Here is an 18,681-nt window from a genome sequence, read left to right on the forward strand (position 1 = left end):
TCAGCTACACTGGTGGCTTTCAGGTGTTGCTGGTTGCTAACTAGAGACAAATCTAGGAGAAAAAAAATTCTCCTCTGGGTCACCCACTTTTGGTGGGTAACATGGTGATGTCTTTGATTTTTTGGGCATTTTATTCTTCGCTGAATCAAATTTGAGATGTTTAGTCATACTTGTTTGCCATTTTGCTGAATCTTGAATGATCTTACCCATTGATTGATTCTTTTGTGATTTTCGTTTCTTCTTGCTCTTTGTACCATTGGGCTTAGAATTGCCTTTCCTTTCAACAACTTTCCTTTTGGATGTTCCTGTCGACAAATGGGCGAGGGGACATATGACTGGCTTAGGGAGTGGAGATCATATGGCACACTATATTGGTTACACTGGTGGTTGTTAGGGGTTTCTGGTTTTTGACTAGAGACAAATATAGGAGAAAAAAATTTCTCCTATGGGGTCACCCACTTTTGGTGGGTAACATGGTGATGTCTTTGATTTTGTGGGAATTTTCTTCTTCGCTGAATCAAATTTGACATGTTTAGTCATACTTGTATGCCATTTTGTTGAATCTTGAATGATCTTACCCATTGATTGATTCTTTTGTGACTTTCGTTTGTTCTTTCTCTTTGTACCATTGGGCTTAGAACTGCCTTTCCTTTCAACAACTCTCTTTTTGGATGTTCCTTTTTTCTTTTTTGTTCGAGCTTTAGGTGTGTTGGTTTGCGGGCTTTTACTCTTCCCTTTAACAATGGACTTTTTTTCTTTGCTTTTGATGTCCATTGCGATGATGGTCTCTGATCTTCTATAGTTTGATATTTTCATGATTTATCGGGAGTGCCATCTATATGCAACCTTCTGGACCTTTTTCAGATCTATCAGGATTCTTGTGCCCATCATCATCGGTAGATGAATGCCTTTTACGAGAAACAGATGCCTTACCATCATTGAATGGCAACATAATGCAATTAAGTTCTTCTTTCTCAAGCTCCTCCTCATCCTCGTCTTCATACAAAACCTTAAACCATTGTGATTCAATATTATATCCAATTACTTCACCTTTGAAACTTTTTCTTATTAAATCTCTTGGAAACCTTCCACCCTTTCAATGATTCAAAATCCTTCTGGATTCTTTCAGAAACTTCAACATCTGTATGGTACTCATGCTCAACATTGTGTTTTGTGATACCTTCTTGAAGAATTTTAGGATTTGAATCAAGACTAGCCAACTTGCTAGTATTTTGCAAAACATTTTTAGATTGCATATTTTTATGAAGTCATTGGACATGTTAAGTGTTCAATCATTGAACCACCAAAAGAAGAAGCTCAAGCTCGAACAAAATATATGAACGGGGAAATAAGGGCTCAAGGAATCCTTATAGAATCAATCAAGGATTCCCTCATCCCTTATGTAGCGAAGTTGGAGAATTCAAAAGAAATCTATAATAAGTTGGTAGAATTGTTCTTCATAAGCATTGTGGGAGAAGTTATATCTTTGATAACCTAGCTATACAAGATGAAGGTATCAAAGGAAGAAGGGGTAGCCTCATATCTTATGAGGGTGTCACAAATAAGAGACCAACTGCAAGATTTGGGGGAACTAGAAGATCATGAGCCAGATGTGGACTAGATGATCACTTTCTGATGTAAAGAAGGATGACATGACTATTGGTTCAACACTATGGTTCGTTGAATGGAAAGTGATGGATGGCCGATGCCCTACGAAGAAGATCTAGAAGATAAAGGCTCTAAGATGAAGAAATTGAAGTTCATGACATCGAGAGAAGGAGCCCTACAAGCAGTTGATCTTACCATGATCTCCACCAAAGAGCAGATAGCTGCTGTTTGTAACAAGTTCCTAGTTAAGAGGGAGCTTGGACAAGTCCCTAGGTAAGAGGGAGCTTGGGTTTATTCTTGTTGAAATTTCTAAGTCTAACCATTAGAAATTTTATCTGTATTCTTCTGGTTTATTTCTCCTACTTGTTAATTATGAACAAGTTATTTAAACATATAAACATCGAAATAAACACAATATAGTCTCAACCATCTACAGATCAATAACTGAAAGAAATAGAAAACACACAAGTGACACCGTTATTTTTGGACAACTCATCCCCAGAAAACCCCAACTTGGGAAAACCGGTGTAGCAATTATGATGGTTTATTTATTATGCAGTTTATCTTTGAGTACAACTGGGTGCCAAGCTGGCTCACCCAAACAGAGAAAAATAACCGGCAGTAATACCTCTCTCTTCGGAAGAAGATATTCAAAAAATCTGCCCCATGAAACCATCTCTAGCACAACTGAAGCACTGCGTTAACCCTCCTGGCCTCTGCATCAGCCCTCTGAGGCACTGCGCAACCTCTATGGCCTTTTGCGTCACTCTTGCTGCCCTCTGCGTGGATGACACAAGCCCTTCTGGCCTCTGCGCTGTCTCAGCTAGCCTTTGCGTGGTCTGCTCTAGCTTCCGCGTCTGCCTCTCTGCATTTGCGCTGGTCTCTCGGCACTATCTTTGCCTCTCTGTCTAGTACTCACTGCCCCTCGCTGCAAACTGATCATTGATTCGACTTTTCTTAGCAAACCGCTCTAGAAAATCGAATGACTGATCACTCTGGTGTGTTCTCCAACTGACCCTCAAGCCTCCTCTTATACTTTTCCTGTTAGTCCTTCAACGACCGAGATTACATCTCTAATCAACGGCTAAGATTAGATTTGGCTTGATCCATGTCTTTTGGAACCTTCTGACCCAATTTTATATTAATACCCATTAATATTTTACTTTTCCTAAGTTTAGACTTAAGAATTTCATTAAATATGTATATATTTTTTAGTATCTCCCAAACCGGGTAGAATCTGCCCAAACCATTTCTGGGTCTTGGAGATCTCATGTGCTTTAGCCTCTCCACCAATTTTCATGGATAGAGCACATCCGATGCTAGCCCAAATCAACACCCCCTCTTGGCGAGGACTTTGCTCTAGTAATACTCCACACTGAGCATCATTCTGATTATATGGCACCGGTACCTGTGCTAATGCTAGGCCTCCCCGCCCAACATCCTCTGCACTACTGCATCTTGTACTGCTGCCCATGGCTTTGCTCCCTCTGCATCCGTACGACAGCTCCCTTTGCATTCGTGCTACTGCTGGTCCTTTCTCCCAACACTGCATCTGCACTGCAACTCCCTCTCATCATGCTGCATTGTGCTACTGCTAACTGCTACTGCACTGCAACTCAGTTACTGAGAAGTAACTGATCCACCCAACTACTGACATCCCTGTCAGGCTAGAAACACTCCCGATGTTGAAGCTCTCTCTGCCGCTATCAAGTGCTCCCTCTACTGCCTCTGCGTTGCTGCAACAACTCCTTGCCTCTCACACTGTTGCAAACCTCTCTGTGCCATCCTGCATTGTTGCAACCTCCTCTGTGCCTCTCGCACCACTGTAGCCTGCCAGCTCTGCGCTGCCCGGGACTAATGCACTATAGCACTCTCTATTGCTTCATCTGCATCCATTTCTATCGACATCCGCCAGTCCTGCTACTCTTTCTTCGGGGCTCCCGTAGCAAGGTATAATCCAAGAGGTTTGGTACCTCAAGGATCCTGCCCCTCATCGCCTGTAGTCTTCCTGACTGCAACTCGATGTCTCCCCACCTCTTCTTTAGACGTACATGAGCACTCATGGCACAATCGTCATCTGTCATGCGATGTCTATCTAGAATGGATAGGATCTTGGACTTCCAGACCACAAAGTTGGATGCCCTGTCCAGCCTGTCTTGATCCCTCAGTCCATTCATGGCCATCTCTCTGCTCTTGCTTTCTACTCCTTCGAGTCTCTACTTCCCTCTGGAAGTTCTCTCTTCGACTCCCTCTGAGTCGTTACTTCTTGTTTGGAAGTTCTCTGCTAGACTCCCTTCGAGTCTCGATTTCCCTCCTGGAAATTCACTTGCCAACCGTCAAGTTGCACCTCTCCGATATCCTGTGCACCTGCAACACTGATCCGGATTCCTTGACTAGAAATCCGCCTCGGTAGCGATTCCCTCTACCTTGGTTTTGCTCGTTAGGTATTGTTCTGACTCGGCAGCAACAACACCCCACCAACTTCACTCCTCGCAATCTGCCTGCAACTTCCTAAGCCCCAGCAATCGAAGGACTGAGCCTTTAGGCTTTGTGCAATCCCGACACTAGATGAAATGCTCCCCTAGCCAACTGTGTCAACCCTCTTGGTCTCTGCGTGAGCCTTTTATGCCCTCAGCCTCTGCGCTGGCCTCTCTCTGGCCCGGACTGATGACGCAGTCCCTCTGCGTCAACCCTTCTCCGCTACTTTCTGCTAGGAACAACTTCTGTCACTTAGGACAAGTGTTTCTGCTGCAAATCCTCTGCTTCGGCTGGTGCCTTCAGCTCTCCTGTGATCTGCAACCACGCTCTGATACTATGTTGAAATTTCTAAGTCTAACCGTTAAATTTTTTATCTATATTCTTCTGGTTTATTTCTCCTACTTGTTAATTATGAACAAGTTATTTCAACATGTAAACATCGAAATAAACACAATACAGTCTCAACCATCTACAGATCAACAACTGAAAGAAATAGCAAACACACAAGTGACACCGTTATTTTTGGACAACTTGTCCTCGAAAAAACCTAACTTGGGAAAATCGGTGCAACAATTCTGAGGGTTTATTTATTATGCAGTCTATCCTTGAGTACAACTGGGTGACAAACTAGCTCACCCAACAGAGAAAAATAACCGGCAGTAATACCTCTCTATTCGAAAGCAGATATTCAGAAAATCTGCCCCACGAAACCCTCTCCAGCACAACTAAAGCACTGCGTCAGCCCTCCTGGCCTCTGCGTCAGCCTCAAAACCCTCTGCGTCAGCCCTCTGAGGCACTGCGCAGCCTCTACAGCCTTCTGCATCACTCTTGCTGCCCTCTGCGTGGATGATGCAGGCCCTTCTGGCCTCTGCACTGTCTTAGCTAGCCTCTGTGTTTGCCTCTTTGCCTCTGCGTTGGTCTCTTAACACTATCTTTGCCTCTTTGTGCAATACTCATTGCCCCTCGCTGCAAATTGATCACTGATTAGACTTTTCTTAGCAAACCTCGCTCTAGAAAATCGAATGACTGATCACTTTGGTGTGTTCTCCAATTGACCCTCAAGCCTCCTCTTATACTTTTCCTGTTGGTCCTTCAATGACTGAGATTACATCCTTTATCAACAGCTAAGATTAGATTTGGCTTAACCCATGTCTTTTGGAACCCTTTAACCCAGTTTTATATTAATACCCATTAATATTTTATTTTTCCTAAATTTAGACTTAGTAATTCCATTAAAAATATATATATATATATATATATATATATATATATATATATATATTTTAAATCTCCCAAACTGCGTAGAATCTGCCCAAACCATTTCTGGGTTTTGAAGATTTCACGTGCTTTAGCCTCTCCACCAATTTTCATGGCTAGAGCACATCCGATGCTACCGCAAATCAACAATTCCTTTTATAGGAATGAGTATATATTCCCTAGTTGAGAGGGAGAGATAGACACATCTTTCTTGTCTTCATGTTGTGAAGAAAGAATGGAGGATTTGGTAAGAATTTGAGATTGATTCCGATACTCTTTGAGGATGTGGTAGGGCATCCAATAGGTGAGAGTAGTCGAAGAGGAAATTCCTTGAGGATGTGTTATTTCAAGATTGGAATTGTCCTAAAAGGACATACCCTATGAACACCCGGGTGGGGTATATGCCTTGAGAGATAATGATGATGGTGTCTATCGGTCATTGGTCCTTCCAGCATTGTGCTTTGATCTTGTGGAGCGATAGCGCTGTTAGTCAAGGCCTTGTGATGTGACAATGCTGGTTGGTATGATAAGATGCTTTGATATAAGCTAATAAAATAGCTTATAAGATGGCTTACCAATCTGACTCTTATGAGAATTCATTAGTTTGAGAATGTCCAAGTACATTGTGTGAAAATTCTGATACCGAAATCCTATTGCAACAACTGGTATTATTTCTCCTAATTGATAAATTATTTATTTAGTGTATTGCTATGGCAACATCGACATAAACACATTGCAACCTTCACAAATAAAAATGCGGAAAATAAATAGTGTTTGAACTGAGAAAATACTAGCGCACACACATAAAAATAACACTGTTGTTTTTGGACAAATGTCCCCGGAAAAACTCAACTTGGGAAAACCGGTGCAGCAGTGAGGGTTTTTATTATTATGCAACAATGAAAATATGAGTAAAATCTTTGGATGCCCAATTGGAAATCCAATTAACAAGTATTTGACAAAAACAACTAGAGAAAAAAAAATTCTCACTGCACAAGCAATCCCGACACTGGCTTCTACAAAAAACTAGCCGTCCAAACCCCAACGTGAGCCCTTTTGCGCTGCCTCTCACATGTGTAGCTCGATTATGTCTCTGAGCAAGCAGTCTAGCCTTCCTTTGCTGCTGGAAGTGACTCTCCGACCCTCTAGAAGGCTTTCCCGACCTCTGGAAACCGAATCGACCTCCTTAGCTAATTCAAATTGCTCTGCGTCAGCCTCTTTGCAGTCTTTGTGCTGCTTCTGCGTGGATCACTTCTATCACTTGCTGTTGCCTCTCCAGATCTGGAAAATCTCTTCCGGACTCATTGTCCCTGCCCCTCACTCACTGCTTTGATCTCTGGCTCTCCGGCAGCTGACTGCTGCAACTCTGGAAATCGATTTGCCAAGGAAATCGAATTTCTGGTGTTCTCAAGTGTATTCTCCAAGTGCCCTACAAAAACTAACACTCCCTCTTAGCGAGGAATCTAGTGCTGCACACTGCCACAACACTCTGTCTCTGTATCATCTCTGTTACGCTGCTGATGTCTGGCTATCGCTGCTCACCAACTACTACGCAACTCTGATGCTGCATCTGTGTTGCTGCTGACACTGCCATACTGCTGCCAACTCTGCATCTGCACTGCAACTCCCTCTCATCTGTTGTTGCTGCAACTGCAACTACTGCAACTGAGAAGCATCCAAAATACTGAATCAACTGTGTTCAGTATGATGCATCTGTCTCCCAAGTCCTGACTGCTTTTAGTCTCTGCACTGTCTCTAAAGAATCTGCCCTACTGCTGACTTTGGAGTCTGTACTGCTACCAACTCTGCACTGCGCTCCTCAACATCTGACTGCAACTAGTCTGCAACTGTCACTCTGGAACTGACTGCATCAACTGCCACTGATCCATCTTGCTACTGTACACTGTGGGCCCCTGTAGCAAGGTACTGATCCATGAGGTGGACTCTTCAAGGACCTTGCCCAATATTTGTATTTCTCTGGGACTGCAGTACCAAATCTCCCCTCACTCCTAGAGGTATATTTGCGAAAATCGCGAAGTCTTCCTCCAACTTGGAGGTCAACTTGTCGATCTCAGCAGAAGCTGCTTACTGGTCCTGCTTCTCCGACTTGTCCTTCTTCTTGAGAGGACATTGTTGCTGTAGTGACCAAGCTCACTACACTTGAAGCACTTGACCTTTGACAAGTCCTTCTTTCTTCTCTGCTCCCCCTGGCCCTGACTGGGACCCTTTGATGCGAGGGCCACATTCTCCTCCTCGTTCACCACCTTCGTGTGAAAATTCCTGGATCTAACAATCTCTGGAATCCCACTGCCACCAACTGAATCTACTTCACCTAGATTGTAAATTACATTACAAGCTTATTTCAGATTTCTTCTTGAAACATTGAAGTAAATTACTGAAGCAGCCTACACCAAATTAAATATGATTATGAAACATAGAAACTGAGAAAGGAAAATAGAAACACATATGACACCGTTATTTTTGGACAATTGTCCTTGAAAAAACCCAATGCGGGAAAATTGATGCAGCAACTTTGAGGGTTTTATTATTATGCAGGAGAAAATCTGAGTACAATTCTAGGATGCTCAACTAGCAATCCGATATAGAGAGAATACTGAACAAAAGACTGGTGAAATGATCTCACCCTGTCACTGGGGAATCAGTGACTGATCCTACTAAACTGGAGGCTCTGCGTCACCCTCTGCGTAGAACTGCGTCACTCTCGACAGTTTCTGCGTCACCCCTCCTGGGTATTACGCTGCCCCTCTTCCGGATCCTCTGCTGGTTGAGAAAATCGATCTTCTGCCTCCCGGACTCACACCTCGGCTTTCGACAACTGAAACTCGACTTCCCTTAGCAGGAAACTCGACTTCCCCTCAAGGACTGCGCTGCCTCTGTGTCAGCACTGCGTGGGCCAACATCAACCTTCCTCTGGATGTCTTTCTGTTCTCCCTCTGCCTCGTACTCTCTGGAAATTCCTTCTTCCGGATTCTCACTGCCCCTTTGTTGCAAGAAATCTCTTCAATCGATTTTTCCTCCTGAGAACTTCTCACTTCAGAAAATCGATTTCCTTGATCTCTCTGTGTATCTTCCAAATGACCCTCAAGCCCCTTATTATATCTTCCTGTTGGACAACCAATGACCTAGATTAAATCATAAATAAAGGCTCGGATCATTCTGGCTTGATCCGTGTCCTTTTCTAGAAGTTTCAGCCATGATTAGATTAATACCCATTAATATTTTAATTTTCCTAAGTTTAGACTTAGGAACCCCATTAAAAATATTAATTATTTTAATAAAATCACTTCTGGGTGGAATTTCCCAAAACGATTTCTGGGTTCTCAAAACACATTTTCAAGCATTTGTACTACACTTGGGCCATGACGTCATACTCTTTTGGGCTGTTTGATGGAGTAAAATGAAATGACAAAGGAAAATGTTGGAATATTGAAGTTTCATTGTGTTAATTAAAGCTCCCAAGGGCTAATCATCTAAGTGTCAACTCAAAATTACTCAAAGAAAAGGCCAAAGTGCTCCAAACCAGCCTAGTCATTGGCATTCCAAGAGAAGAAAGGGAGGCCGAGTCCTCCAAGTAAGCAAAAGAAGCATCTCTAAGCAAGATGTTGAAGGAAGAAATGAAGAAGCAAACCCCCAAGGGCTAAATCAAGGAAATCAAAGTTGAATCAAATGTCAAATTGAAGTATTTTCTTTCAAGAAAATGTAACCGTGGCAATTATTGGACAAAAGTAAGGAGGCTGTGTCCTCTTGGGGAAAGGATAAGCCTTTCTCAAGCAAACTTGAGGAGACTTATACATGAAGGGTAGCCCCCGAGGGCTATTTCAATTATTCCAAGCCAAATTAAGAGAGAATCCAAGGGAATGTTGCATCCTCAAGGCAAATTTATTTCTTCTATGTTTGACATCACTTTATTTATTGAGGGTTTTATAACCAATTTTTGAGCTTGAAAAGCCATTCCCATGCTTCATGGAAGTTAGTTGACTTATAGTATAGGCATGAGCCTTCATGGATATTTTGAAGGATAATATGCATTATTTGAGCCTTTCTTGGAGCTATTTCTTGAGGAGCCGTTCACCTTTCTCCTAGTTGTTGGAGGGTCAATCCATGGTCAAATTAAGTCGTTGGACCACCAATGAAGATCTAATTTTGCAAACAAGCCATCCGTGCACTTGGCCCTTCTTGGACTCTTTCATGTAGCATGTTACCTCTTTTGGGGTTTAGTCAATGTAAAATCTGAAAAATTAGATTCTTAACTTTGCCTCCAAGCATTTTGTGGATAGCAAGTTACTTATTTTGTGAGAGACCAAAGATAAAATTTTGAAGAGCCTCATTTATAAATATAGGCCTTTTGCTCATTGACAAATCATTGTAAACTTGTTGAGAATGTGAATTCTTTTCATGAGACAAAAGGGTGTACAATTGAATTCTCTTATTTTGTTTGGTTGATCAAATATTATCAAACGACAAATTTTTGGAGCAATACAAACTCACTACAAGGCTGAGCTAATTGATTCAAAGAATCTCAAAGGAGGTCTAGAGTTCATCTCACATATTATCTTAATTTATTCAATGTACCCTTTTTCTCTATTGGACATGATTCACTCTCCCCTCTAGAGGTAAATAACCTTATATTCAATAATTGTTGATTGCTTGGTTGGAGGATTCTCTTCTTGGAAGGCCCTCCTAGTAGAATTTGGTTCTATTACTTGTCTTGTTTGATGCTAGGTGTGTATCATTGGTGTTTCACCTAGCATTCCAAAGCCTCACGTATTGAGATACCAAATCAAGAGAGGACATAGTTCGCTATCCTTGACTCTTGTGGAAGAAGGATCATATCCTTATTCCAACAATTTGCAATCATCTTATTTACAAAATTATATATCAAAATTTCTTATATTTTTGTAGTTAGTCTTAAATATAAAAAACCCTTAAAAATGATATATTTAAAAAAATTCAATTATTTCTTATAAAAATTCCAAAAAATATTTTAATAGTGAATATATTCACTGAATTGTGGTTTGCATTGCATTTATTGACTATATCATTGGTAAAATCACCACAAAATTTGCAATTTATGGAAGCCTTACAACCTAAGGCTGTAAGACTCTCTATGATTTTCCTTGTGTTACAACTCTTGGAAATAATCTACAACAATTGAGAGTGATTGGAGGGAAACCATTGCCTTGGGATACGTGAAAACCAAAGTTAAATCTTTTGAAAGTGTTTAAATTGATCTAAACAAGCTTTTCATTGAATAATTATTTCTATTAGATCATATATTGGCTTTCCAAAAAGATTTTCAGGTCTGATTATTATTTTTGGTCAAGTCAATTTTCAGCCTTTTCGGTGGTGGGCTTATTTCTAGATAGCCATATTGCAGATTTAATATCTTTCAGACTACTTGTCTATATTTAGTGTTCTTGTGCTCATTAGAAAGCTCTTTGATAGTACTAACAACTTTAACAAAGTTCCTTGAGTTTCAGGTTCACTAAATGTTAGTTTCAGGCCCCTAAAATGGCCCTATGCTTGCTGGCCTGCTGTACTTTCCTATCATATTATATGTTTGAACAAAAAGTATTTTGTCTTCCTACAACCACATAAAATAGGTATAACAACTCTAATTAGCATTCTATTGTGGTAAGGAGGTATTATACTCACTTTGTGCTATTACAAGCTCATTTTTTTAGCATGTTGAGTACTTTTCCATTGTTGGTCTGCATTACTAATTCAATGTTACATCACTAATCAAATTAGATGCTCTGTTATCATACCGACTTCTTCCTCTTCCATCTACTTGATTTAGGCACTGGTCTACTTATTCATTGGTTGAGTTGTTGTGCATAGTGATACCACAAGTGGCATTTAGTGGGAGTTGGCCTAAAGTGAGAGGAATGCGCTGAGGTGAAATTAACCGTACTCCTAATAGTGCTTACAATGTAGCAGTCTTGGTTGAACCATGCTAGCAGTAACAAGACCTAGTTTTAACTCTCTCATCATTGTCTTGTGAATCTCATACATAATCTCTTTTGGAAACTTTAGTCCTTGACTGACTCCATATGCTCATAAATTCATTGATAAGCTAAGGAAATAATCCTTTGTTCTCCATCTCTTTACATTTTTTGTAAATCTTTCAAACAATTTTTTTAGGGTTCCACTCTCTAGGGATACTCATGGTTGTGTCTGGGGACATTCCCTTTGAACTATAACCTTGATCACCCTAAAGAAATATGGCAATCCTATCTTCCACCTAAACTCTAATTGGTCATATCATTTGATTAGTGGAGTGTGAAGTAGAAGCTTTGGAGAGCTCTTGACTTGGTTTGACCGAGCCATTTGATCTCTAAGATCAACAAGGAGAAACCCCTTTGAGCCAGAGGAGAGCTGACCAGAATCGACAAGAGGATTGGTGAGGCAATAGTGGCCCCCTTTAAGGTGTGGTGGGTCTCGCACTTGAGCTTTTGGACTTTATTTTGAGATGTGCAAGTGATGCCAGCCTAAGCCGATAATACCCACATTATGCAAATAAAATTGCATGTTAATGGTCCCAGGCCTTAATCACTTGATCCATGGTGAAAACCTTCACAAATAAAGGCTTAAGGCTTCTTTGTTAAACCTCATGCGAAAACGTTTAAATAACTATCCAATAGTCTAAACCTTCATTAACTTTTCCAGCGAAATCTTATTCAACACTCATAAACTTTGGTTAATTCTATACCTCGCGCATATTAACCAAACCCCACTCTTTAACTTTGGTTATATTCAAACTTAACCCATAAAACCTTTATCCGCTTTATTTCTATTATAATTCTTATATAATAGAAATACTCCACAAAGCACATGTAAACCTTACCTTTTCGCCAATCCATGACCTTGGCACATTTATCGATACTCACTTTATCGCATTCAACCTCTGCTGTTGAACTTACCTTTCAATTCGACAGTTGTTGGTTCACCCGATCAACAAATCTAATCGGTGATCCTCCACCGTTGATCAAAGCACACTTGATCCAACGGTTAACAGCGATATCAGATAGGAATCTTGCACGATGTTTACCCACCCAATAAAGTGGTTTTCTCTCTCCAGCGGCGTGTTACGTTTCGACTGATAAATGGAATCGAGTGACCACCCCGAATTACCACTTACCACTTAGAGCCCGCGCGATAAACCATTTCATGTTATGAAACCGCTCTTCTATTATGCTAGCACTTGGGTTTAATCTCCGTCGTTCATTTCTCATTCATTATATGCTGCGCGATTGAATCTTGGTCACCCATCGCCTTCAACCTCATTCGTTGATCTCATAGATCCAACTGCTCCTGTGCATCGTCACTTCATTTCTTCGACCTTCCATTTACCTCGTGTTTAGGCCATTTCTCAGTGTTTTCTATGGATTCAGGTTTACTTTTGGGTTTCTGATCTTTAGTTATTTTGCAATACAACTCCCTCTTGGACTTAACTCCGTGTACTCTTAATCACTGCCATCCTTGAACTTCACTTGGATCCTTTGATCGGATTCAACGATCAAACCCCGATCCTACATACTCCACTTCTTCTCTGTGTTTTGCTCGAACTTCACCTGCATACATATACTATGCAGAATTACACTAATTACATAAAACTCATAACTCCATACACACCATACAATTCAGAAATCGAATTCTTTGTATTGATAAATAAATATTTACACAGTTTCTTCTCTCAGGCCTGATTTCCAATATCAGTGGCCTCTGTTTCACAATCTGCCCGTAGGCTTATAGTCAACCTCTTCACACTCTAACTCCCTAACTAACTAACTCTTTCTATGCCTTTTAGGCTTACATTTATACAAAAGGCTCTGTGAACCAATTTTGGTTCAGATCCTTAATAATTTCAACTAAAACCTAAGAATCCTCTCAATCCTATAAATCATGAACTAATTCCTAATTCAAGATCTACAATTAATTTCCAAAGCTATCAATCCCTATGAACTCTTAACTATCCTGATTCTCTCATGTTCCCCTTCATTCGAGAACATTTACAATATGCCTCACAATACTTAATTAATTCCTATTCTCATTAAAATCACTCAAAATCCTAAATAATTACATTAATTTAACACTTAGGAAACCAACTTCCTTAAAATACAAGACCCCCTATGTCTACTAAAGTATAATGATAATTCTGAGCTGAATGCTCCTGCATCAGCGAGATTTCGCTGTAACAATAAACATTAGTGGTAGTTGTTAGTAAGCATATGACTGATGTAACATTTGGAAAATTGGTTGGGTGGTTAAACCACCATTATTATGTATGGTGTTATAAATCTTATACTCTGATACAATGGTGGCAAGAGAATGGTATATGTATGAATGGGCAACCTACCTCAGGCAAGACCTATTGTATACTTGTTGCATTCTCACTAAGACAAGATTGGTTATTCTCTCCAATATATTTGTATCAATTATATTGTGCTAGCACCCCAAAAATCAATAGGTCATTCCACATGTGTTATCTAGTGGAATTCCGCACATGGGCACTCATGATTTGTGTACAAGATGAAATCTTAGGCCAACTATCATGTATAGGCAAGTCGGCACTTGAAACAATTTACTTCTTTAAGATAAAAGCAGAAAAAAAACAGTGATGGCAGTATAGAAGATTTCGAGGAAAATCTTTTTCATAGTTTTGTGAATAGACTCATTGAAGTAGCAGATGCTATATAATTCATTTGTTGTTCTATTCTATAAAGTCGCATGGTGCATGTGAGTTTATTGTTGATGTTGTAACATGCGCACATTTTTTCTTCCTGCAGCTAGCAACCTAGAAGTCAGATTAAGATACAGTAAATATGAATACATGAAACCAAAGATTATGTTACTTGGAACTTTTGCTTTTTATGCTTCTAGGATGCACCATTTGTTTTATCTCAAAGAAAGTATCAATAAAGAAATTTGAAGAGCAATAATAAATAGACAATTTATGGTTAAGCATGAAAAGAAATGGGGGAATATATGGACATCATTTGATTAATTGGAGAGTTTTGTACACGTATGTCACATATTAACATGATGATAGATGTTAATCGTTGTACTGGAAAGCTTTTGGGTTTTCTCTATGGAATACTCTAATCAGTGGTCATTAAGTTATGCATGCATGCAACACGACTTTTCAAGTTTTCATGGTTTTACTTATAGCCTGCAAACCTTTTAAACCCAATCAATATGTAATCTGTCCAGAAAGGCAGCTTCTTTCATGACACAATTATGTGACATTCTTGTATAATGTCTACAACAAAAATTAGGTGGTATGTTATGACACAATATGCTTTTCTGTTTCTAATGCTTGAATTTGTCACTACTGCAGATTGCAAAACGGATTGATTCATATGATGTACCATATGAATTATTGTATGGAAGAGCTGGGTTCTTGTGGGCGGCTGCTTTTTTGAATAAATACATTGGTCCTGAGACAATCTCCTCTAGTATTACGGTTAGTAATATGTAATTGCATATGTGATGTTTTAAGAGTTTTGAGTTGCTTCAATAAATGGTAATGAAAATTTTGCTATGTATGTGAAAATTCTATCATTACAACAACTGATTTATTTTACCTACTTATTTGCCAATAAGTTATTTACGAAAAACCCTTCAGTAAACATTAAAATAAATTTTGCTGTAGATATCACACCATAATACAGAAACAAAACAGGTGCACAAGAATCAACACATCAACACATATATTTTGGACAAATGTCCTCGGAAAAACCCAATGCGGGAAAACCGGTGTAGCAGAGGAGGATTGTATTATTCAGCAATTCTTCAGTACAACTGGGTGATAAACTGGCTTACCGAACAGAGATCAAATTCTCCAGCACTTCTCCCAACCTCAGCGTCAGGCTTACTGGCCTCTACACAGCGCCCAGACCTACTGCGTTAGCTCCTGCCTCTTTGCGTCAGCACTGGGCCTCTTTGCGTCACCCACACAGGCCTTCCAGTGACTGCGTAGTCTGTTGCCTCTGTGTCTGCCTCTCCAACCTTTGCGCTGGTCTTCTGGCGCTGATCTTGACTCTCTGTTCCTTACCCGCTGCCCCCTGTTGCTCCCCAAACCACTAGTTCGAATTTCTCAGCTAACCCCACTCCAGAAATCGAACTGACTGGTTTCCCTCAGTGTTTTCTCCAACTGACCCTCAAGCCTTTTCTTATACGTCTCCTGTTGGTCCTTCAACGACCGAGATTAAATCTCTAATCAACGGATAAGATTAGATTTGGCTTGATCCATGACTTTTGGAACCTTCTAACCTAGTTTTATATTATTTTTCCTAAGTTTAGACTTAGGAACTCCATTAAAAATATTAATTATTTTAATATCTCCCAAACCGGTTACAATCTGTCCAAACCATTTTCTGGGTCTTGGAGATCTCATGTGCTTTAGCCTCTCCACCAATTTTCATGACTAGAGCACATCCGATGCTATCCCAAATCAATAATGTATATGTTTTATCATCGTGAGTATAAAAGAATCTAACAAGAGATGCCGAATTCACTGAATTATACTCTTTAAGTGTTCTTCAATAGAACTATATCGAACATTGTTAGTAAAGAACTATTTCGCATATGTGATACCTCTCTAATTCTTGACTTTTCTTGCATTTGCACTTTCTAGGTGTTTATGCATTGTTATATTCTCTTTAGTAGCATCGAGGTTAATCATGGGAAAATTACATTCCATGGTTCTTGTGAGTTTTTATGTTGGGCTTCTTGTCTTCTTTAGCCTTTCTTTAGTTGGACTGGACAATTTGGTGGTATTTTCTTTCAGACGACTATAAACCTCATAAATAACAAACACAAAATTTGTTTATTTATAGGTACATATTCATCCTCTTCATGTGTCTGTATTTTGTAACTACAATTATTCTCCATATGCTAGGCTATATTATTGATATCTTTTATAGTTTCCTTGTAACTAGCATTATTATTGGAATTGGACTCGTTGATTTGATTGGTTTGGAGGCAAAATTGGTCCAAGCAGTTACCTTGAATTGGAAAAGGCCAATTTGGTACCAAACTAGCTAGTTCTGTACGACATCATATGTTGTGACTAAGTGTACCCACACAACTCAAATATGAAAGATGAAAAACCAATGATTAATGATTGGGGCAACCTAATAGTCAACCATAGAGCCCTACTAATGCTATGTAATTAATGATAATGTTTAAAGTAAAGGTGACATTCTCCAATTTTTATTTTTATCTTTTTGCATTATTGTTTTGCACTGAACCAATTGGTTTCACATGACATAGTATGACGTGATTAAGGACCTACAAAATTCATTTTTTTAAAGAAAAATAGTAATTTATGACTGGGGTAGCCTAATACTCAACCCTAAGGCCCTACTAATGCTATGTAATTAATGATTATGTTAAATTCTTAACAGAAGAGGATGAAATGGTTGAGTGGTTCGAACATTATTGGATTTCATATGGAGAAATTAGAATTTTAGATCCCATTCAAAACACAATAGACATAATAGTTTTCGGGTTTTCAAGATTGGCATATTTCCATTGTCATTTATGAGGGTATGGAACTAGAATTTAATCAAGAGTAACAAGCCTTCTCCTTAATGTCGGTGGTATTGATTGTTGGATTCCTTTGTCATGAACAGTGTTGCGGGGGAGCGCCCCCCTCGATCCTGCTCCCAATCTGCGCTCTGAGCGGGAGCGGGTCGGGAGCGCGCTCCTTAAAAAAAGAAGCGCTCCCTGCCTTTTCGGGAGCGTTTAGTCTTTTTTGCAATTTGTTTTTTGCAGTAATGTTCCAAATGGAATTTTTTTTCAAAGAAACAAATAAGTTTTGAGTGGGGCAACTTAATGATCAAGCCTCTGGCCCTAGTATTGATATGCGATTCATGGTAATGTTAAATTCTTAAAGTAAAAGTGACATTCTCCTTAATCTTCATTTTCATCCTTTTACTTAAATTTTTAACAGTACCATGAAATGACTTAGGATGTTTGAGAGTGGTTCCGACCTCACTGGATTTCATATGGAGAAAGTAGAATTTTAGATTTCATTCAAAATCCAGCAGACTTATCAGGATTTCGGGATTGCAATGTTTCCATTGAATTTTGTCATGTATTAGGGAATGGAACTCATATTTAATCAAGAGCACCGATCCCTCTATATACCTTGATGTTAGTGACATTGGTTGTTGAACTCCTCTATCATGACCCTCCTAGAAATGTACGCATCACTCAAACAAAATCTTGACTTGTCATGCTATGCTTTTTCTATCTTATGTTAATGCTTAGAGGGTGATATTAATGACAAAGATCCCTATACAGATACAGAGGTAATGACGAAGATACGTCTGGATATTAATGCTTAGAGGGTGATATTAATGACAAAGATCCTGATTTTCCAACAAGACTAAAAAACTAGACATTTCTCATGGTGGCAAGAGGCCCAAGCATAAGCAATAGATAATAGATTTACTTGTCTTTTCTAGTTTCTAGTAGTTTTTATAACTATTGACTCTTTCATATTTATTATGATATTTTTTAAACAATATATGACAATTTAAGTTTGAGGTTGGCAATTATAACTCATTAGTAATGAATTATGAATATGATGCTTCATGAAAGTTGAAAGTTGTTTCATTTCATTTTATAACATTTCATTTCATGTTAGATATTATTTGTTGTAATGGTTACACTTAGCTTACAACTACAACTTTGGCGATCAATGATGATAAATGTTATATATTGAATTCTGAAAGCTTGAAACTTTAAGATTGATGAATCATGGGACTCAATATGTTGTATGTTACTATGTTACTAACTTGTGGACGTGGTTGATGAAGATTATAACTTCTAGATGATTGTTGTTATATGGTTCAATCTATGTTTTTTTTTTTATGTTTTTTATATCTAATTCATAATTCTACATGTTTTTGTTGACATATATGTATCAAAATATAAAAATATAAAAAATATATATATTATATAAAAAACGCTCCGGGATTCGCTCCCAAACCGGGAGCTTTTGAAAATGTTGCTCCCGCACTCGTTTTCGCTCCCGCTCCCCGTTTTCGCTCCCGCTCCCAAGTAACACTGGTCATGAACCTAGTAAAGATATGTATCCTTACTCAAGCAAGATCACCAATTTAGCAAGTTAAGTTTTTTCCATCTTATTTTAATGCTTAGAGGGTGATATTGATAATGAGGATTCCAATATAGGAAATGATTTTGATGATATGTAGTTATTTGTTGTAGCTATTGAAAACTGACAGCTTAGGGATAAATTTTGTTAAATAGAATCTCATTTCTAACAATTCTAGAGTGACTTTC

At 39.1% G+C, this 18,681-nt stretch overlaps 1 protein-coding gene across 1 annotated transcript in view; it reads left to right on the plus strand.

The window, feature by feature from the left end:
- Positions 1-18,681, plus strand: part of LOC149224218 (lanC-like protein GCR2) — a 153,922-nt gene that overhangs the window by 53,552 nt on the left and 81,689 nt on the right. The window contains exon 4 of the mRNA XM_089386037.1: positions 14,705-14,830. Coding sequence (XP_089242163.1) covers positions 14,705-14,830 — 126 coding nt within the window. The remainder of the gene's footprint in view (positions 1-14,704; positions 14,831-18,681) is intronic.

This window comes from Pinus tabuliformis, chromosome Q, assembly GCF_031772625.1.
Source record: "Pinus tabuliformis cultivar Carrire ecotype Pingquan chromosome Q, CPIR1, whole genome shotgun sequence".
NCBI classification, from domain to species: Eukaryota; Viridiplantae; Streptophyta; class Pinopsida; order Pinales; family Pinaceae; genus Pinus; species Pinus tabuliformis.